Source organism: Chionomys nivalis, chromosome 9 (assembly GCF_950005125.1).
Source record: "Chionomys nivalis chromosome 9, mChiNiv1.1, whole genome shotgun sequence".
NCBI lineage: Eukaryota > Metazoa > Chordata > Mammalia > Rodentia > Cricetidae > Chionomys > Chionomys nivalis.
Window position 1 is genome coordinate 42,387,593 of NC_080094.1, and position 21,978 is coordinate 42,409,570.

Below are 21,978 nucleotides of genomic sequence, written 5' to 3' on the forward strand. Positions count from 1 at the left end.
AGCCTAAGACCCCATCTCAAAAATAAATCTCCCCGAAATGTTTAATTTTACTTCTAGTAGACAGCTTCTACAAAGAATACATGAGAGGGGAGAGAGGTGTAGCTTAGTGGGAAAGCTCTTGCCTCAAATGTGCAGGTGCTGAGTTCAATCCCCAGTGTGGTGTGTGTGTGTGTGTGTGTGTGTGTGTGTGTGTGTGTATGTATGTGTGTATGTGTGTGTGTATGCGGGGCGGGGTAGGGTTAATCAGAGCAGAGAATGACAAAAGGTTTAACTCACTAAGTGCTGCCTCCCCACCAATGCTCAGAACTATGCGGACAGCAACCACAAGAGGGCAGTAGAGTAACACACAGTGCCAAGTCCAGGCACCTGCTTAAGTACTACTGACTAAAAAAACTGGGGAATAAGTGTACCCAATTCCAGCCAAACTGGTCTCCTGAAGCGGCAGTGGCCTTGTTCAGTCTATAACTTCTTCAACTTTGTACTCACACCGTGATTTACTTAATTTCTGTAATCGTCACTTTCCCGAACAATCTTTGTGAAATCCCAACTTGGTGGCTCATACTTGCTTGCAATCCCAGCACATGGGAGGAAGCCAGGGGATCACGAGTTTGAAGCCAGCTGGAGATACACAGCAAGACCATATCTCAAAAAATAAAATGTTAGGAAAAGGTGAGAAAGAGAGATCCTGGAAAGCCAAATATTTAACATGCTGGGAAGAAACAGGTGCATGCATTTTCTCAGCATTTCCTCATGTTTGCTACTCAAAAGACCCAGAGTGCTAGGATATGATAGAAATGGTTATCTCAGGGAAAACAGGGGAGACCGCTCAGTCGTGAAAGTGCTCGCATGAAAAGCAAAGATGTTTTCCGAAAGTGAAGATTAGAGAATTAGAGTTAAGCATGCTGTGGGTACAGAGTCAAGAGGTGAGGAAGTGTGGATCCTTAGATCCCACATAGGAAGGTGTGAATTTTTATTTATATATTTATTTCTGGGACATAATTTAATGATTTACACCAGGCTGGCTCTGAAATCAGGGATCCATCTGCCTCAGACTTCCACACGCTCTCACATGGCTACACTAAGGTCTTCAGCAGACCTACGAAGGCCCCAGAAGCTGGAGAGCAGAGTTATGTGGACAGGAGTTGGAAAAGAAGGCATGTGTTTATTCTGCAGGACAGCATAACAATCAAGAGCTTGTCCAGATACGGCAACCGGACTGACAAATAGGACAGACAGAGCAGGCTGGTGGAGGGAGAGGTGCTATACCAGTGTCTTAAAGGAGGAATCATGTTTGTATATTTGTGTTTGTATGTGTCTGCCTCTGTGCGTGTGTGTGTGGTATACATGTTTGCGCTGTGTTTGTGTGTATATATGTCTGCATGTGTGTGCCTGTGTGTATGTAAGTGGATATTTGTGTGTATTGTGGTGTTTGTGTGTATGTCTGCCTGTATACACATATACCTGTGTATATGTATGTGGTATGTTTGTGTGTGTATGTCTGCATATGTATATGTGTGAGTGTGTAAGTGGTGTGTTTGTGTGTATATGTGGTGTGTGTTTGTGTCTGCATGTCTGTGTCTGCCTTTGTGTTTATGTGTCTGTGTGAGTGTGTGTGGTATGTATGTGTGTGTTATATGGGGTATGTGTCTGTATCTGCCTTGTGTTTGTGTGGTGTGTATGTGTTGTATAGGCTGTATGTATATGCCTGTGTGTTTGTGTGTTTGTGTGGTGTATGTGTGTGTGTGTGCCAGAGGATTGCCTTGGGTGTTGCTCTTGAGAAGCCATCCATTTCTGAGTTTCTTGAGATGGGTCTCTTACTAGTCCAGAACTCATCAAGTGAGCTGGGCTAGCAGGCCAGTGGGTCCCAAGGCTCTGTGTGTTTCCCACTGCCCAAGTACTGGAATTACAAGTGTGTGCCACCATGTCTAGCTTTTCTTTTTCAGTGTGTGAGAACTGACTTCAGTATACCACTGTGCTCAGACACGGGCTCAGACACACACCATATACAAACTAAACAATAAATAAATTCTTAAACATCTTTAAAAGCAAGCTAGGTAGTGGTGGCACACACCTTTAATCTCAGCATTTGGGAGGTAGAGGCAAGAGGAGCTCTGTGAGCTCTGAGTTCAAGGTTAGCCTGGTTTACATTGTGAGTTCCAGGACAGCCAGAGCTACAGACCTACACAGTGAGACCCTGTCTCAAAAAGAAGAAGAAGGAGGAAGAGGAGGAGGAGGAGGAGGAGGAGGAGGAGGAGGAGGAGGAGGAAGAGGAGGAAGAAGAAGAAGAAGAAGAAGAAGAAGAAGAAGAAGAAGAAGAAGAAGAAGAAGAAGAAGAAGAAGAAAGAAAGACAGATAGACAGACAATCTTTAGATGTATTCTTTAGATGTATTCTTAAACCTATAATTCTAAGAACTCTTATTAGGAAATATTTGCTGAACTAAGAAACAATTCCTGGGACAGAAAGGTGGTTCAGCAGGTAGAGGCCCTTGCAGAGAACCCACTCTAGGTAGCTCACAACCTCTATTATCTCAGATCCAGGGGAATCGAATCTGACACTTTTGACCTCCACAGGCACACACTCACATATACATACCCACAGTTAGACAAACACACATATTTTTAAAATATAAAAATAAACCTTAAAAATAAAGAAATGACTGAACAATCCCCTCAAGGCATGGTGGCCTAAAGCCTATAATCCCAGAATTTGGGAGGCTGAGAAGAGAGGATTTTGAGCTCAAGACCATTGTAAGCAACACAGTGAAATGATGTCTCAAAGAAACAGTCCAGCAGGGCATGAGTCTTCACTTAAGAGACAAATCTGTGTGTTCAAGGCCAGTCCTGTCTATATAGTAAGTTTTCAGACAGCCAGAATTACACAGCGAGATTGTCTCGAAGTGGATAAATAAACTCTCTCCTAGGGACATACACAGATCAGATTCTACCCTGTAACATCCTGAAAGCTGTTCCATTTCCTATCGTGCTCTTACTGTTTTGATATTTTATTTTGTTTAATGTATTGATTATATTTATTTATGGAGTTAGTTCTCTCCTCACACTGTGTGGGTTCCTGGGATTGAATTCAAGTCATCAGATCTAACCACAAGCACCTTTACCTGTGGGAACATCTCACTACATAGACCTTTGTTGTGGAATATTACTTTATGTAAAGGTGTGTTACATTTGTTTATGCTGCATTTGTTTAACTATGTAAAGATGTGTTGCTATTTCACCTTGCCTGCCTAAGGCACCTGATTGGTCTAATAAAAAGCTGAATGACCAATGGCATTGCAGAAGAGGGATAGGTGAGGCTGGTGGGCAGAGAGAATAAGTAGGAGGAGGAATCTAGGCTTGAGAGGATAGCAGAGAACAAGGAAGAAAGAGATGAAGAAAGCCTGGGGCCAGCCTGCCAGACACGGAAGAAGCAGGAAAGTAGGACACACAGAATGAAAGAAAGGTAAAAAGCCCCAAGGAAAAACATAAATGAAGAGAAACAGGTTAAATTAAATTATAAGAGCAAGTAGGACAAATACAAACTAAGGCCGTGCATTCATAACTAATAATAAGTCTCCATGTCTGTAAATGTCATGACTTGAGAGCTGGCTGGTAGTCCAAAAGAAAGCCTGCTACACGCCTTGAACTCACTAGTCTCAAAATCTTCAGGAAAGAAGAGGATGTGGGATCCCCAAGAACTGGAGTTAGAGACGGTTGCGAACTGCCATGTGGATGCTGGGAATCCAACCCACATCTTTAGAAGGGCACCCGGTGCTCCGAACCACTGAGCCATCTCTCCAGCCCTTATTTCTTTTGAATATCAACAAGTTTCATGTATTCAGTCCAGCAGCCTGAACTGAGAACCTCCTAAAAACCAGGTGCTGCTTGACTCATGGGTCAAGGCCTAAGCTGGCAGAGAGCAGCTGCAGACACTGTGTGGCGACCGCCAGTCAAGCACAGAGAGCCCAGAAGTGAATACAAAAGCATTTACCCTGACGGGCTGTGCTCAGGATGCTGGATTCCATAGCATGTCGTCAGCAGTGTTCAAACAGCCCAGTGGTGACATTTGCCTAAAATGCAAAGGCCTGGGTTGGAACCTGGGGAACCAAAGGGTAGCTACACAAGACAAAGGGCAAATAGTGCTGGATGCAGGAGAGAAAATGTCTGCTGGGTAATAGAAGGGTTTCACTCATTCCAGCTGGAATCCAAACTCCTGCCTAATGTGACACTGAACTAACCAGGAAGGCAATGTCTTCTCGCAGAGTAGTGCTTCTTCCACAGAGCAGAACTAGGAAAGAAAGGTGTGCGTGTGTGTGTGTCTGTCTGTCTGTCTCTTTGTCTGTGTGTGTGTGTCTCAAGTGAGGCAGGAGGCATGGCTGGCCCCTGAAAAGCACTGATATTGGAGGGCAGTTAGCAGAAGGAGCTGGGAAGGGTAACTGCAAACGCTTCCGGCTTAGCATGTCACAGCCCTCACTCAGACCTCGTGTTTGCATTTCTTTAAAGTCCTGCCTTTGAGCTTGGCCTGACCCAGATCTGAGTCTCAGCTTTCCAGCACTCTTTAAACAAATCTCAATACCAGCCTCTCCAAGGTTGTTTCCTCAGGGGTAAAATGGAGATCAGAACAGTTCTTACTACTTTGGGGGTGGTGCTAAGAAGGAACAGCACTGTTCTAAAAGGAACAAGACGCTGGGGTGCACAGTACCAGAGTACTTGCTTGGCATACTGGACACCCTGGATTTGCTGCCCAACGGCAACAGCAACAATAACAACAACACACACACACACAGACGCTCACAACAACACACAGACACACAGACGCATGTATATAAACACCTATGACACAGCTTCTACAGAGTAGGTGTCCAATAAGGGACAGATGTTCACTGTCTTCCCTTACTGCCTGTGGTGAATGAGGCGCAGTATCGGTTGACTACAGCAGTCAAGTCTGTCCTTGCACTGGAGGAAGACACAGCTGAACAAGTCCTGAACATAAGCTCACTTGCAGGAGCCAGTAAGGAAAGCAGCTGAGTCAGCAGGCGGTTGACTCTGCCCACTGGCTCCGCATCTAAGCGCCCTACAGCCCTGTCTGGTGTCGGGAGCCCTGCTTGGTTTTCAGATCTACTGAGATTTCCTTTCTAGACCATTAGCCCTCACAGACAGCACTGGAATTCAAAGGTGAAGACCAGAGGAGGCCATTACCCATAGCAGCAGCATCCTTGAGCTCTTCAACACGGTTAAAACCATCACCCCCTCCGGTGACTAACATAACCTGCCATTCGGAACTCTAAATACACAGCTCTAGACAGGGTCTTACTGTGTAGCCCTGGCTGTCCAGAAGCTGCTATGTAGGCTAGGCAGACCTTGAACTCACAGAGATCTGCCTGCCTCTGCTGGGGATTAAAGGCATGCACCACTATGCCTGGCTTTAGGTGTATCTTAAATGAGACAAAGAATTAACAGTTAAAGTCATCTGCAAGATGGCCAATCAGGAAATAGTTTCCAGGTTGCTGGTGTCTTTGGGTGGGTTTGCATCCTGAGATTCAGTTTCCCCATGTGGGAATGAGATTAGGTGGGCTGGGAGGTTTTCAAACTCCATTTGGCCCTGGAAAACTCTTCAGGGTCTGAAGACCCACAGTATAAATGAACAGAAGCATGCATCATGGGAGGCTAGCATACCATCCCTCCCAAGTCTCAGCCTGGAGTCCCCAAGGAATGTCCACAGCACTTTTGACACTACCAGCTCTGTAACCCCAGCACTCAGGAGGCTAACATGGTAAGATGGGGTGTTTGAGGCCAGTCTGGTCCACATAGTGAGGCAATAGCTCATAAAAGCAGAGATAAGGGGAGGGAGGGAGGGAGGGAGGGGGAGGGGGAGGGGGGGAGGGAGGGAAGGAATGAGAGCAGCAGACCAGGAGCTTCAACAGTCTGCAACCCCATGGTCCTCAATTACAACCCCATCAGAAACCACAGCTGCCTTCTACCAGTAGAGGGCAGGGCTCAGAATCCTGTTCTGGAACTGAACCTTCTAGTTGGCTAAATTGGCAGGGAGAGGGAGAGGTGGGGGTGGGGCATGAGTGAGCCAACACTGGAATGTACTGCTGTGCAAAACAACAAATGTTATCAAGTAAAAGCCAGGCCGTGTGATGGAAACCCCACTTTGTTTCCAGTCCTGTCTCAGAGAATCAGTTTATGATCACTGCCTTATTCCTTCCTTTCCTTGATGTATCCTGGAGAGGAGGGGAGAGGGAGGGAAAAGGGAGGGAAGAGGGAGGGAAGGGAGAGGTGTTATTAGCCAGTAGGTTAGATATTGTTTATATCTTCATCAAAATAATTCTTTGACATCATTTGCATGTCTACCATACAGCCTGACTCTTAAAAGAGAAATGACACAGGATTGTGTGTGTGCGCACAAGCACTCGCACACACTTGCACTTGCCCATGTGTGCACGTGTGTAGGCCAAAGGCTGGCATCTGCTGTCTTCCTTAATTGTTCTCTACCTAAGTTTTTAAAGTTGTATTTTATGTTTCACAGTGTGTGCAGTGTGCGGGGCGGGGTGGGGGATGTCGGTTTTTACATCCAAGTGCAAGTGCACAGTGAGAGACAAGGGTGTCAGATCCCTTGGAGCTAGGGTGACTGAGGGTAAGAGCTGCCTGACATGGGTGCTGGGAATAGAACTTGGGTGTGTGCTTCTAACTCATGATCCCTCTCCTCCAGGCCCTCCCACTTTGAGAGCCTGACCCTGGAGGCTCACCATCTAGACTACCGCGGCTGGCAAGTGAGACCCCAGGATTGGCCTGTCCTGACCCCCTCCACAGCCTGTTTGCACATGGGTGTCATGTACCCGAGAACCCAGACCTTCAAGCTTGCTCAGCCAGTACTTTACCCCCTGAGCCGCCTCCCCAGTCCCAAACCTAGAATTTTACAATGATTATGTAACTTCTATGAAGTACTGACTGTAAGGGCTTTTAATTGTTCCATTATGGGAACAGAATTTTATAGAATTACAAAGAGATCCCATGTGAGCTCTAAACAGGATAAAGCATATTTACCTATTCTTCAATATTAAATTATCTGGCTACCTTTGAAGACTGGGATGTTGACAGACTCCCCCTGCCTCCCCAACCCCCCCCAAAAAAACCAAAGGGCATTCAAGCACTGGTAAAGTTTATAGCCACCTGCCAGCTTGGGCCTTTAATCATCAAAGACTCATTGTGCTTAGCACTAGGCTTGCTGTCTGCCTTCCAGCTCCCAGCACTGTTCTCAGACAAAAGTTCTACTCTGAGGGAAGCGCCAAGATTTCCTCCGCCCGTCCTACCACGTCTAAACAACTGCAGAGAAAGCCTCTGTTTGCCTTAGAACGACTGTGGGTATCTGCAGGGCAAGGCTCCGTGGGCCCTGGGAAGATATGCTACAGGACCTACCTGACTACCAAGCCTTATGAAACCTCGTGACCTTGCCTTTGAGAGATTTAGTGGAGACAATTCATAAGTTAATACGGCTCTTTGCGTCTTCATATCTATGTTTCCCTTTATTCCTGCAGCCAGGACAGCAAGTATCTAACAGGCAAGGAGTTTGAGTCCATTGCCACGTGCAAAGTCGGGGAGGGGGTGGGTGGATCCCATTCAACAGCTCATGGAGCGAATAGGAGTTGACCAAGGACAGAGACCACCCGAAGAGGGAGACCACCCGAAGAGGGAACCGGACAGCTAAGGCTCTAAGAGTTGGCTCAGCCAGAAAACAGGAGTCCAGGATTATAGAGTAGCCCCAGGTGTTTGTGCTCAGCGGCTGTGGGCCTCTACAGCCTTGCACTGTTGCTGGATCGGTTGTTTTGAACAAATCACACAGCTACCAGATTACTGGAGAGCTTGGGACCGCTGCCAGGGAAGAGGAAGGACAGTCTTAGACAGACTCACGCACTAGGTTGGAAATGTGTCCCAGGAAGACCTTCTTGGCAGCACTGAGTCTTCTGCTTTATCTACTGGGACAGGCATGGGGCAGAGCTTCATGAGCCTATGCCTGTGTGAGGCAAGGGTTATTTCAACAGCACTTCCTGCAAAGTGGCTAACTGGTAACCTCAGGACAGACACACGGTTATTAATGCAGATGACAGCCCAGCCTATCCTGCCTTTGGAGACCAGACGGGAACAAAAGAAACTTTTGAGGTTCTTCTGGCTTACTCCCGGGATTCTTATAGCCCATTAGTTTCTTAGAAAGTGCTCTAAAGACTCGTGCCTCTGCCTCTAATGGCCTCTTCCAGGCATGAACAGTGGTATGCGATGAGACACACTCAGTGAGGGCTCCTAGACAGGACCACAGGCCTCTGGGCCAGAGTAGGCTTCATCCCGTGGGTAGGTGAGGTGGTGGCTAGTGCCTGGGGAAGATGACCAATCAAGGGACGAAGAAGTGGCAAGTGCCAGCATCTTGGCTCTGTGGGTCCCTGTAGCAGGTGGGTTTGGAGAGGCAACAGCTTGGGCTCATTCTCCACTGTGTGTGGACTCAGGACACCTGGAGCTCTGGGGAAATCTAAGGTTTGATTCATGTTCACGGAATAGGAGAAAGTCACACATCAATGAAAACCCCAATGTACCACTGGTAATTTACCAGCTTGGGATTTAGCAGCAGGTTCATCACACAGAAGAGCCGTGGTCCAGGATCAGGGGCACCTACCTGGCCTGACTCTATTGTGGCCATGACAAGCCCCATCATCCATCAACTCTGCTTTTCCCTGATGTTTGGCAGAATTCAGTGCAAACAGAGCAAGGGTGGAAGAAACTGGACTGCAACTCCAGGGCAAACCCAGCTCCCAGCCTCTGAAATCCACACTTCAGTACGGCCGGTGGAGAGTTCGTAGGGAACGAATTCATGTCAAAGCAGACTGCAGGTTTTCTGGGACTACACACAAAGTAGTGGCTTTGCACATAGATGATTTTGATGATACCTCTCAGAGAACACTATAGAAGGAGGCTTTGTGAAAGTTACAAGTTACCAGCTTTACTTTCAATGGCTTTCGAAGATGCACGGTGTCGATCATCTATCTAGGTTCAAAAGCAGAAGCTTCACCATCAAGTAGGGTCATGACCTCTCAGCAGGTTGTGAAATGTGAAGTGGCTGAAGTACCAGTCCCACTCCAGGGTGCCCCTGTGATGTTGCAGGCTAGCCTGTGCTATATAACTGAGACCTTCTCTTAAATGAACAAGCAACAACATAGAACAGAAAGCCTGAAGCCAGTCTTCTCTGGCCTGCCACTCTTCCAGGGGTTAGAACTGCAACCCCACCCCTCCTCCAGACCTTGGATAAGCCACCTGGGCTCTGCCTGTCCCAGGAGCTCATGCTGTGCTTTGGTGAATGCCTACTGTCTTGCTTACCAGTTGCAGGTGGAAGCCACTGCCTGGAGTGGCTGCCCCACCCCATCACTGTATACTCTACTCTTTTGCCTACTCCTGCCTGGATTTCAACTAGAGATGTTGATAGAGGATTAATTCAATGGAATTCTAATACATCTTTAATTTTCTGGTGTTGGATTGAACTGGGGGCCTTGGGCATGCCAGGGCAGTGCTGTACCACTGAGCCCTCTGCTCATGACCAGACTCTCATGGTCAGTTCCTGGATCCTTTCTAATTTAATAGCTAGGGAGGCCAGCTACTAAGTTCACTCTCAGCCCTCCATCCCAAGCCCCCATCATTCCTGCCGGCTCTGTAAAGCTGACTCTATTTGGAGTCAAGCACAAGCCACAGGAAAAGAGTCAAATGTTCCTTACTGAGTATGCACTGGTGCCATAGCCCACTGCAGAGCTACCCCATGGACTGCCCAGTTGGAATATTCCTCAGAAGAGGAATTTCCCTACTATACAGACAGGAAACACACAAACCAACATGGCTGCATCTGGGCTAGAACAGCAGCTATGGGGACAGCACTGGAGATCAGCGCAAAGGCAAGCCTGCCTGGATCTGAGCAGACAACGGTCCAGAATTGTCAGAGCAGGTGAAACTGTGGGCAGGAATCTGCTGCAGGGCTACAGGGAGGAAAACCCCAACTACGACTACCTACAAACCTGCAGTGATAGGAGAGCAAACGGGTCAACATGTAAATATGAAAAACAGGCTCTTGCAAGTAAACTACAGGTGGCTAGGCATCAAAGTATGTGCCTATAATGCCAGCACTCAGAAGGCAGAATGAGGACCAGGAGTTCAAGGCTAGTCTTCACTGCATGAGACTCTATGGAGCCAGGGGTGGTGGCACATACCTTTAATTCCAGTACTCAGAAGGCAGAGAGACAGCTTGTGACTTCAAAGTTAGTATAAGCCAGTCTGGTCTACCTAGCAAACTCAGGTCAGCAACTCGTACATTTAAACTTTGAATCCAGGTTTGTGGACTCTAGATTAGATAATTCATAGACAAGAGATGGGCTTTCCAGCTCAATAATTAAATTACCATTAGCCTTAAAATATCAACGTCTGCAATTCAGTCAGGAAAGTTTATAGAAAGGTTCTCATTTAAATCCAGAGACCAAGGGCTGGTAAGATGGCTCAGAAGGTACAGGTGTTTCGGATCTGATGGCCTGGGTTCAATGCCTGGGACCCACATAGTTGTCTCTATCTGCACACATGCTCCAGGCAAGCCCACAATAACCCGCATCTATCATCCTCTTTACCCAAACACACAGAAGCCCTCACTGCTGTTCTCTGGCATCCTGTGGGAACCCCAAAATGTGAACCTATTCCACCTTGCCTGAAGGTCAGAGAGTTTGAGCTTATTTTGCTCTTTCAACGTTATTGACAACAGGTGTGGCTACAGAACAAGAGATCCTGACCTAGCATGTGGTTACTTGGTGCTCTGGACATTAAGATGGCCCATAGAGATGGATCTGCTCCACCCTGATCATAGGACAGAAAATTCAAGCATACTTCTGCTTCTTTTTTTGAAATAGGAGGTTTGACTTAGGAAGTCACTCCCTGCAGGATACTTGGTCTCTGGTGGGTTCACTCCCCAAAATCAAATACTTTGCTCAGGAATTAATGGCTTGATGTCTCAAGTATTGGAGCAGTAACTGTTCTGTTTGTCCTTTGTGTCATGTTAAAGAGGTCTTTTGCCTTCTTCCCCCCTTTTGTATTGGGGTATAAAAGTGTCTGAAAAATCAATGTGGGGGAACTCAGAGCTCAAAATTCAGCATTCAGGATTCACTGAGCTGCCCTCCCATGACTGTCCTGTGTCTCTGTGTTTCTTTCTAATCTCTGTTTCTCCTGCCTAACATTTCTCATCCTCACATCCCTACCCTGGAACGTAAGAACCCACCATACGCTGCACCGCGGCAGAAGTCACCCCAAGGTGGCTCTATCATCCTCATCACCCACAGCACACAGCACTCACACTTCTGTTTTCTGCAGCCTTGAAAGAGCAAAGTGCAATCCACCCTCCTTGCCAAGCCGAGCGTTCCTCTTGTCTCCAAGCACTTCTGGATCAGAACAGGGCCAGGAAGGAATAGCAAAGATCTGCTTCCCTTTCTGGTCCTCTTTGTCTATGGCTCACCCCAAACTCTGAGCTCCCTGAGGGAAGGACCGGGGGTGTTCACCTCTGCATCCCCAGTTCCTGTACACCGTTACTCTAGGGGATTTCTTTGAAGTCCTTCTCCACAGTGATGCTGGGTAGAGTGTCTTTCTACGTGAGGTAAAAACTTACTCCTAAGTGGAGAAACAGAGCTACCACATGCCTGTGTCTCTGCCAGTTGTTGTTAAAGTCAGCTCGATTCGAACTCCGCTTATTACCTGGATCAGCAGTTGAAGAACAAGGGAAAGAATGGGAGTCCAGAGAACTCAGAGACTTGCTGCCGGCACCCTGGCTGCCCTCTGGGGCTGCTTCAAGACCTCTGAAGTCACACGCTGCTGGGAGATTCAAGGAGCAGCTCTCCACTGACTGGCTGCTGGGTGTGTCAGCTTGGGATTCCATAGGCCTGCAAGGGAAAGCAAAGCAGTTCCACATCACGGGCTGTGCGCGGCAGGAGCTGCCCTAGATTACAGCCTGGGGAGTCCTGGAAACCAGCCACTCTCTTCCCCTAAGGCATGGTGTTTCCTTTCTTTCCCTTTCACCCAGTGTTTGGACACCAAGTTCCCTTGACTGTGAGACAAGACACTTTCACCTGAGGAAAACCAGTCCTAATTTCAGCCAGGACCTAGGCCTGTTGGCAGACATCTGTCATTCCAAAACTCAGGAGGCTGATGGAGGAGGATTACAAGTTTGAGGGTAGCCTGGGCTAACCAGCAACACTGTCTCCAAACAAACAGTAACAATAGTAATCTATATTATAAATGTAATTCCAGCTGTGAAAGGAGGCTAACTGTTAGCACTCGGGATGTCCAATCAGACTCTTCTCTGGTGAGGGTCTGTGGAGAACGAGAACTCGACAGCAACAAGAATATCTGGGGCTTTAGTTTTTAGGTCTTAGGGGCTTTGGGGGCTTTAGCTGTTCTTTCCTTTTTGACAAAACCTCACACTGTAGCCCGGTGTGCCCTGGCATTCACTGTGTAGCCCAGGATGGCCTGGAAACAAGCCTGCCTCGGCCTCAGAAGGGCTGTATAAGATGAGACCACAGTCTGAGCTACAACACTTGCAAAGTGCTTGATGAGAAGGAAAATGTCTAGGAAACGGCAGAGGTGAACAGTTTCAGATAATAGAAGGGTTTGATCCAGATTTTATGAAATGAAATGCTAAATACGTCTAGAATACAGGGGCTAGTTGGGAGCAAGGCTACATCCCAGGTTATTCTGGGGCTATTTATCTGGTACTGAAAATCAGGTGACATGTGTTCCCTCCATAGCCTGCATCCAGTCCTTCTTTCACGGATCTCAGAGTCTGGGGCAGTCAAAACTCGTTATGTCAACTCTGTAAATTCAAACAAGGAAGAGTGGAAAGGAGGGTGGACTCTGAGAAGAAGCACGCCCACCCCAGAGCAGCCATGGCCAAAGTCTAAAGCATGGGGGGAGCCAGTTTGATGGGGGCAGCAAGGAGAACCAGTTCAGTGGTAGGCGTTGATGAAATTTGTTACTTTGTATGCTAAAATTTTTTTAAAAGCTTTTTAAAAGTTTTTTTTCCGCTTGTTTGTTTGTTTTGTTCAAGAAAAGGAATAAAAGAATAAAAAACAAAAACAAAAAAACAGTTTAAACCAGGCCTGGTGGCTCAGGAAAATAATCCAAACTATTTGAGAGACTGAATCAAGACTGCCAGCCTAGACAAACTTAGAGGAGACCCTGCCTGAAATTAAATTAAATTAAATAAATAAAACCAAGGGCTGGGAAGAGGGGGAAGAAGAACCAGGCTAGACTCACAAGCAGCAGGGGGCATTGGGAGTTTCAAATGAGCATGAAGGATCACTTATGCTAAGTGTGGTTGCCCATGTCAATAATCCCAGCACTCAGGAGGCCAAGGATTGCTACAAGTTTGAGCAGCCTCTACTACAGTCTGAGACCTTATCTCAAAAATCAAACAGACAAACCATCACCAACACAGGGTGATTTATACACTGAGGAACAAGCCATGTGATCTTGACTGGATGGTCACAGAGCCCCCTTACCCTGCTCTCAACTCCAGGAAGGACAGGAAGGGTCTAGCTTCTGTCAGCATCTTGGATATAGAAACTCTCTAAGTGAGCTCTGATGTCCTCAGGGGTAGTTTGCTGAATGAAAGACTGGAAAAATTCTTGTTTAAAATCAGGGGAATCTGACACCTACCTCTGAACTCTGAGGTCGGTGAGAATGTGGTACACAGACACACATGCAGGCATACACATAAAAATAAATTTTAAATACCATATATAAAAAAATTAATAATAAAATTAAAAAACAAACAAACCAAGAAAATCCTAGCACTTCCCTTCCTGGGTCTTGAACCTGTGGGGTGCTGGGTCCTCCACACGAAGTGCTTTGCAGCACGCCCACTCCTGCCCTCCTCTCTCATGAGCTCACAGCCATGTACCCGACGCTAGGGTTGTCACAAGCCACCACGTGCCATCCAAAGGTTGTGTGTGCACTGCTGTGCTTGCACACTTAGTAACTGGAAAACAGATGGCTGACAGGACGGGAGCCTGCTCAATAGTGGCTGCAGGCAGTCCCATGAGCAACGGACATTCACACCCTGGTACTCTACGTAATGGAGTAGGGCTGTATGAGCTAGGCCAGGGTCCTATCAGTCAAGAGTAAGGGAGAGATTAAAAACACAGTTAAACTTTAATCCCAGCACTCGGAGGCAGAGGCAGGTAGATCTCTGTGAGTTTAAAGCCAGTCTAATCTAAAAAAAAGTTGCAGGATAGCCTGTTACAAAGAGAAACTCTAAGAAAAAAAAGAGCGAGAACACAGTTAGAGCTGGGAAGTGGGGATGTGTGCCTTCAGTCCCACATTTGGGAGGCAGAGGTGGATCACTGTGAGTTCAAAAGCAGCTCTGTCAACATAGTTAGTTCTAGAACAGCCAGGGCTACCCAGAGAACCCTGTCTTGAAAAACTGAAAGAAAAAAAAACTGGAAGAAAAACAAAACAAAAAAGAACTCAAAGGAGACCAGAACTTAATAACCGAATGAATAGAGAAATGTTAAGAAGGACCTGGAAGTCAATTAGAAGAGACAATTGGATGCCACAGCTGTGCTACCAAGGGAGTTGAAAGAAGACAAGGAATAGCTTTGGAAGAAAGAATTATTTCAAATCAAGGAACACTACACAGCTGTTAAAATGATAGAACTAATGAAAAAGAATAAAATGGTAGAACTCGAAAGAGCTCAAAGACATATATTTAATGGAAGAGGCAATTTCAGAATACTATGAGCAGTGTAATAAGGACAGTTTACCTTTGTCAAGTCTATAGTACATGGGACTCCCATGCTGCTCCCACTGCCTGAGTCCAGCATGAAGGCCCCCCTGCCTCCCGAGTCTGAGCAGCCCCAGGCAAAGACAGCAAGTGAACAAGCTGACCAACACTGATGCCTGGTAAGGACACCCAGTCACAGGCTGCGGACTCTTGCCCAGATGGAGGATCAGCCAAGGCTACCAGCTGATCATTCCTAAAAGGAGTGGAAAGATAAGTTCCCCCAAAACAGAACATCCTGTCTCTCGGTCGGTCTCTCTGCAGGCATACCGACAGCTGAGCAAGCCTGGAGCTTCAGCAGGGACCTCTGCATGGCACCTCTGGCTTCGCTTCGGTGCAGGAGGCTTGTGGAAGGGAGGGAAAACGTCACAGATGCGAGCAGTATATTCTGCCTGCCTTCAAAGAACAGCAAACTGATGCCACTAATGAAAGAAATCACTGCTGTGGTATTTTGCTTTGTATTTTGAATCATTTAAACTAAATGCTCAAAATTCCAAGCTGAGCACTGTGCCAAAACAAAGTAAAAACAACCCTGCGGAAGGCAGAACCCTTGGCTCTATAAAATAAGCATACGCACATCTGCTTCTAAACACACTGTCCGAGAGTCAGCGAATGTGTGTGAGAGAATGCAATGGGACAGAGGAAAAGCAGGACTGAGCCCGATCCTCGTTACACCAGACATGTGCCTTACCACTAAACTATACTCCTAGCCCCACAGAATGAACTTACATAGTTTCTCTTCTGGAAAAAAAAAAAGACAGAAAAGACAGCACAAGAACAACATCAGCATTAACACCACTAGAAAACCACACCCTGAGCTGGGTGGTGGTGGCGCACGCCTTTAATCCCAGCACTCGGGAGGCAGAGGCAGGTGGATCTCTGAGTTTGAGGCCAGCCTGGTCTACAAGAGCTAGTTCCAGGACAGCCAGGACTGTTATATAGAGAAACCCTGTCTTAGCCGGGCGGTGGTGGCGCACACCTTTAATCCCAGCACTCGGGAGGCAGAGGCAGGCGGATCTCTGTGAGTTCGAGACCAGCCTGGTCTACAGAGCTAGTTCCAGGACAGGCTCCAAAAAACCACAGAGAAACCCTGTCTCGAAAAACCAAAAAAAAAAAAAAAAAAAAAAAAAAAAGAGAGAGAAACCCTGTCTTGACAAACAAAAAAACAAAAAGAAACGAAAAGAGAAAGAAAGGAAGGACTGATGGACGAACAAACGAAAGAAAGGGAAACTACAGCCCTTTATCACAAACACACATACAGGAGTCCCTATAGAACATCAGCAGTGTACACAAAGGATACGGCTCTAGAGACTGGAGGTGCAGCTCAGTTATAGTGGGAGGTCCTCCAATACATGCACACATGCGCGCACAAAATGGAAGGGAATGACTATATTTTAGGACTAGATGGAACACCCAAAATTCAATGATTTTTTTTTTTTTTTTTTTTTTTTTTTTTTGGATTTTTCAAGACAGGGTTTCTTGGTTCCTGTCCTGGAACTAGCTCTTGTAGACCAGGCTGGCCTCAAACTCCCAGAGATCCGCCTGCCTCTGCCTCCCGAGTGCTGGGATTAAAGGCGTGCACCACCACCGCCCGGCTAATTCAATGATTTTTTAAAAATCATTTTATTTATTCTTTTGGTTGCTTGGGTTAGACAGTTTCATGTATCTGGAGGTGACTTTGAACTTGCTGTGTAGCTGAAGATGAGGCTGAACTTTTGACTCTCCTATTTCTACCTCTGACATGTTGGGGTTAAAGGTGTATGCCTGGTTTGTGTGCACTGGAGAGCAAATCCAAGGCTTTGTTGATGATAAGCGAGCACTCTGCTAATTCTACTAATGGAACTACATCCTCAGCCTTCAGAGTTATTTTAACCTCTGCCAATCCAGCTGTATACCCTCACACATTATTAATAGAATAAATGACAAGCCCACAACTACACATGCAAACTTTTGATAAATACCATTACTCAAAAAGTTAGGAATAGAAAGCGTCTTCTTCAAACCTTATAAAGGGTGGTTCTGAAAGTCCATAGTAAGGATGGTCAGTAAGGCTAGCTAAATGTTTTCATCTTGAAATTAGGAGCAAAGCACAAATGTCTACGCTTGTCATTTCTAGTCAATGTTGTGCTGGAAGTTTTAGAGAGCACAATTGACAAGAAAATGAAATGAAAGGTGTCCGGATTGGAAAAAGAGCCATAAAATTATCCCCATTAACAGGACTCAGGGGTAGGGGAGGTGGCTTGGTGGTAAGACATTGTCTAGCAAGTTCCATGCTCTGGGTTCAGTCCTCAGAGCAAAAATCAAACAAAACCAGAAGACACGATCTTACTCAGAAAACCTTAAAGAATCCACAAAATAAATTAAAAAGACAAACAACTTTCATGAGGTTGCTAGATTCAGGACCAACATGCACACAATCAATGTATATTAACACACATTAGTGATCAAAAACCTCAAAGGTGAATTAGAACCGATTTACATTTATAAAAGCACAGAAATAAAACAGGGCTGTATTAAGTAAGCTCAAGACATACACTAAAGAAAAGGAAGACATTCCGGGTTCATGCATCAGAAGCCAGTACTATTCACCAGGGGTGGTGGCACACACCTTTAGTCTCAGCAGAGACAGGCCCATCTCTGTGTTTGAAACCAGGTGATCTACACAGCGAGTTCCTGTCCAGCCAAGGCTACATACATAGTGAAACCCTGTCCTGAAATGAAATAAAACAAAATAAGATGAAATAAAATAAAAATGATGCTACTAGTTCCTAAACTAACCTAAAGGAAGAAAAAAAAACAGAAAAAAACAAAACAAAAAAAGGAGAGAAATCAGTGCAATCCAGATGTGATTCCAGCATCTGGGGGCACACAAGCAGGAGGACCTTGAATTTGGGGTCATCCTGGACTGTGTAGCAAGACACTGTCTCAAAAGGCCAAACAAGAGAAACCTCTAAAGTAAGAAAGACGATAGTGCTGGCACAAAGGCAGTGAAAGAGAATAGCTAGCCCGGAAGTAAAACCACACTGATGGAGTACTTTGGAAAATAATAGTTAGGAAGGTCCTGATCATTAGAAAAATAAAAATATACAATAGGATTCAATACAGTTATGCATTTTTGGGCATTAAAGGAAAGCAATTCTCTCAAGCCCCAACAACAAGCCTTACAAATCCCTGGCCAAAGAAGCTAATCACATACTGTTTGATTCCGTCTATATAGTATGCAAATTAGACAACCAGAGAGGCAGACAGCGTTCTGGTCACAGGACTGGGGCTGGGGCAGGTGGCTCCCGGGTTCAGGGCTATGTTCCTTAGGAGTTTTCTTTGGGGTGATGAACAGTCCAAGGTTGTGATGATAATCGCACAGTGCCGGTAAGGCACAAAACGGATTGTAGTTTACAGTTTATATTTTATGAAAATTAAATTACTAATATGGTTGTTTAAAATTAGAATAGACCCGGCCTTTAATCCCAGCAGAGGCAGAAAGATCTGGAAATTCCAGGTCATCCTGATCTTGTGAGTTTGGCTATGTAGAGAGAGACACTGTCTCAAAAAGCAAAACCAACAAAACAATAATTGGAACTAGTCCTGATCCCGACTGCTAAATTCCAGCGCAGGTAAGAAGGGTGCAGTGGGCAGGGCTTGGGACGGAGGGGCGGGGCAGGTGCGGGGGAAACCCCATGGAATAAAGTGTCGCGAGAGCCGCTCCTCCCTTCCCTGCTCCTTTCCCTAGGCGCTCCAGAAAGGAGAAGAAAAGCGGCAGAGATTCCTCCTCCAGGCCCCGTGTCACTCACCCCACGACGAGAGCCCGGAACCGGAAACGCCCGCTCCATCTTCGTTATGGGAAAAGCGAGGTTTAAAAGGAAGTAGTCTTTGCTGAGGTCAGAAAAGGGCAAAGCAAGGCTGCTGCGGCCATCTTAACTGAGGGCGTTTGCCTGGCCTTTGCAACAGGCAGGTCGTCTGTAAGTTCGTTTGGCGTGCAGCAAAGGAACTGGAATTCTGTTAGCATGAAAACTATCTTCTAAAGAGGATAAGAAGGAAGAAAACCGGCCTTGGAAGTCCACTCTGACCTCCAATCTTGGGGAGGAGGTTGAGTGATCAAACTTTAAGGCCAACAAGATTCTCTCAAACAGGAAGAAAGAAGCCAGGCGTGGTGGCGCACGCCTTTAATCCCAGCACTCGGGAGGCAGAGGCAGGCGGATCTCTGGGAGTTCGAGACCAGCCTGGTCTAGAAGAGCTAGTTCCAGGACAGGCTCTAAAACCACAGAGAAACCCTGTCTCGAAAAAAAAAAAAAAGAAAGAAACAGGAAGAAAGAAAATATTTTAATATTGTGGCATGGATTCTATTCGGGCTAGAATTTCTGAGCCACGCACAAAGACAAGAAGGGGACTGACTATTGAAAGATAAAATTTGAGGGGCTGAAGATATGGCTTAGCCACAGAGCATGCAAATTCTTCTTGTCTTGGGGCAGCACAGCAAAAGCTGTACGTGTGAAAGCTGTAGCTCAAGAAGTTAGTTGTTCTTTTCTTTCAGGCAGTAAACTCAAGGCTCAGAGAGGCTCAGTAGCTACAGTCAAAGAGAGCCGGAGTTCGGGCTTTAAATCTCAGCTCAGCTCCATGTCCAAGGCACTTTCTTACTTCTTTCTTCGGCATAGACAGCCGAGGATAGTTCTGGGCCGTGGATTAGATATATCTACCCCTAGCGTCGTCATATTAATTCCTCTTTTTTTTTTTTTTTGGTTTTTCGAGACAAGGTTTCTCTGTGGTTTTGGAGCCTGTCCTGGAACTAGCTCTTGTAGACCAGGCTGGTCTCGAACTCACAGAGATCCGCCTGCCTCTGCCTCCCAAGTGCTGGGATTAAAGGCGTGCGCCACCACCGCCCGGCAATTCCTCTTTTTTTTAAGTGACAAAATATTTGACAAGAACCAAATTAAGGGGGGAAAGGTTTATTTTGATTGACAGTTCCCAGGAACACAGTCTAGCCCAGCTGGGAAAACATGGCAGCAGGTGCAGGATGCATCTGCAGCCAGGGAGCCAAGAGTGACGGATGCTAGCTCAGTTTCTCCTCTGTGTTCCGTCTATGAGTCCTGCCCATGGAATGGTCCACAGTTAGGGTAGCTCTTCCCACCCCAATCAACCAGCATAGAAAGTTCCTCCCAGGCTTGCCCAGAGACTTGTTTTCTAAGTGATTGTAGATTCTGTGGATAATCAGTTATTAGCCATCCAAATCTGCAATAGGTTCGCTGCTTACTATGGCCACTGTGGAATGTTTTCAGAGTATTTCACTTGACTAGCATTGTGTTAGTAGTGCTTTTCACGTTTGCAGTCCAACCTTCTGCTGTTTGTAGCTATTTAGGGTGCTGCCGAGTGAGTGACACTAGGTGCTGAGAACTCACTGGGAAGTAAAACTCAAACTCACTCAGAGATCTGTGTGTCTATCTGGGACCTCACAGTCTCTTTCATCGCAGTTAAGTGTCAACTTATTATCTAATTATGTTTTACACTATCAAATGATTGAAACAGCAATAATGGGCTTTCAGATTCATTATTACGTAACCCTTGAACTTTTGTAATGCATCCTTTTCCCTTTCTTAAGACTAATTTCACAAATGAGAGTAATTAGGTGGGTCAAAGTTCAACAGGACACATAGATAAGATAGTTTCAAAGGACCTCACCCTGTTTTGAAAGAGCTACTTTGGTCTTTCAACTAAATGATTTATTTTCCATGATGAAAGACATGCGACTGAAGTAGGCGGCTTAGCTGATGGCAGAGATAATTGATCATAAAATACAAATACAGCAGCTTGAGAGACGACTTAGCAGTCAAGAGCATGTACTGTTCTTTCAGAGAACCTAAGTCCACTTCCCAGTACCCACATCAGGTGGCTCACAACTCCTGTAACTCCAGTTCCAGGGCACCTCGGGCACTGCACTCAAGTGCATAAACCCATACACACACACACACACACACACACACACACATATTCACACACACATAATAATTAAAAATAAGATCTTAAAAACATACGAGTATAAAACTTCAACTTAACTTATATAACCTTTTTATAAACAATGGCAAAAGAACTGGGAATCAGGGCTAGAGAGACAGCTCAGTGAAGAGCACTGGCTGCTCTTGCAGAGGACCCTCCTTTGATTCCCAGCACCCACATGGTGTCTCACAACCATCTATCACTTCCATGATGGCCTAGAATCCACAATCCTCCTGCTTCAGCCTTCTGAATGCTGGGATTGCAGGCATACACTACCACACTTGACTAACAAGCTGTTTTGTTGATCTAAGATCAACAAAAACTGTTGTTTTCCCTTTTCTGTTTGGAGACAGACTGCCCCAGGACAGATTCAAGTCTTTCTCCCAGCCTTTTGAGTGCTGGGATATGCACTATACCAACTTAAGATTCTGCTTTGATGACTACTTCAATCAGTTTTCATTTCTGGTACTCAGAAAGTAGTAGACGAGGATAGTCAGAAGCAGGCTACAGGTAAACAACGTTATCTAGACTTTAGAACTTTGCTCCAGGAAGCACCATAGGAAAAGCAAGCCTCATGATGGAAAAATGACATCAAAACACCTGAGAGATAAAGTAGACACTTAAATTGTTTCTCAGACAGAGGTGATAATGGCAAAGGGCTGCAACTTTTTGCTCTACTGATAAAGGTGATAGAGTCATGTTTGAGTGTATTTGCTGAGTCAAGTGTAGGTGGGAAAAGAAGGCTATCTGGGGAGGGACTACTCCCATTCCTGACCACAGCAGCACGTCAACCTGAGTCACTGAACTGGGATCTGGGTAGAAGTATGCAAAACATAAACCTTGCCCTTAAGACAGCTACTGTTTTGTGGGAAATGAAGGAAGAGCAAAAGAATTTAAAGGGATAAGTAGAAAAAAGTAAGGTAGGTCTCCTGGGAGGAACAGTCAATTCCTATTTGACAAGTCAGAGGAGGTTCCTGGAGGGAAATCTCTAAAGCTGAGATCTAGAATATTGCAAAGACCAGAAGGGAGAGAAGAATGTTCCTAAAGAACAAAACTATGATGAAGAAAAAGTCAGGATGAGAAAGAACAAGCATGGAGTATTTAAAAGAAACATATAAACTGGGTGGTGGTGGCACATGCCTTTAATCCC

At 45.9% G+C, this 21,978-nt stretch overlaps 1 protein-coding gene across 3 annotated transcripts in view; it reads right to left on the reverse strand.

The window, feature by feature from the left end:
- The window catches only part of Shld1 (shieldin complex subunit 1), a 66,112-nt gene extending 47,463 nt beyond the window's left edge, over positions 1 to 18,649 (reverse strand). Inside the window, exons 1-2 of one of the 3 annotated variants that reach the window (XM_057781701.1) lie at positions 18,632 to 18,649; positions 11,759 to 11,943 (exon numbers count right to left, since the gene is read on the reverse strand). In XM_057781701.1, the coding sequence (XP_057637684.1) occupies positions 11,759 to 11,939 (181 nt within the window). In that variant the 5' untranslated portion in view covers positions 11,940 to 11,943; positions 18,632 to 18,649. Of the gene's footprint in view, positions 1 to 11,758; positions 11,944 to 14,823; positions 14,885 to 17,448; positions 17,538 to 18,631 lie in introns of those variants that run through there. The other 2 variants (XM_057781702.1, XM_057781700.1) reach the window with 2 other exon arrangements.
- Between the last annotated feature and the right edge of the window lie 3,329 nt (positions 18,650 to 21,978).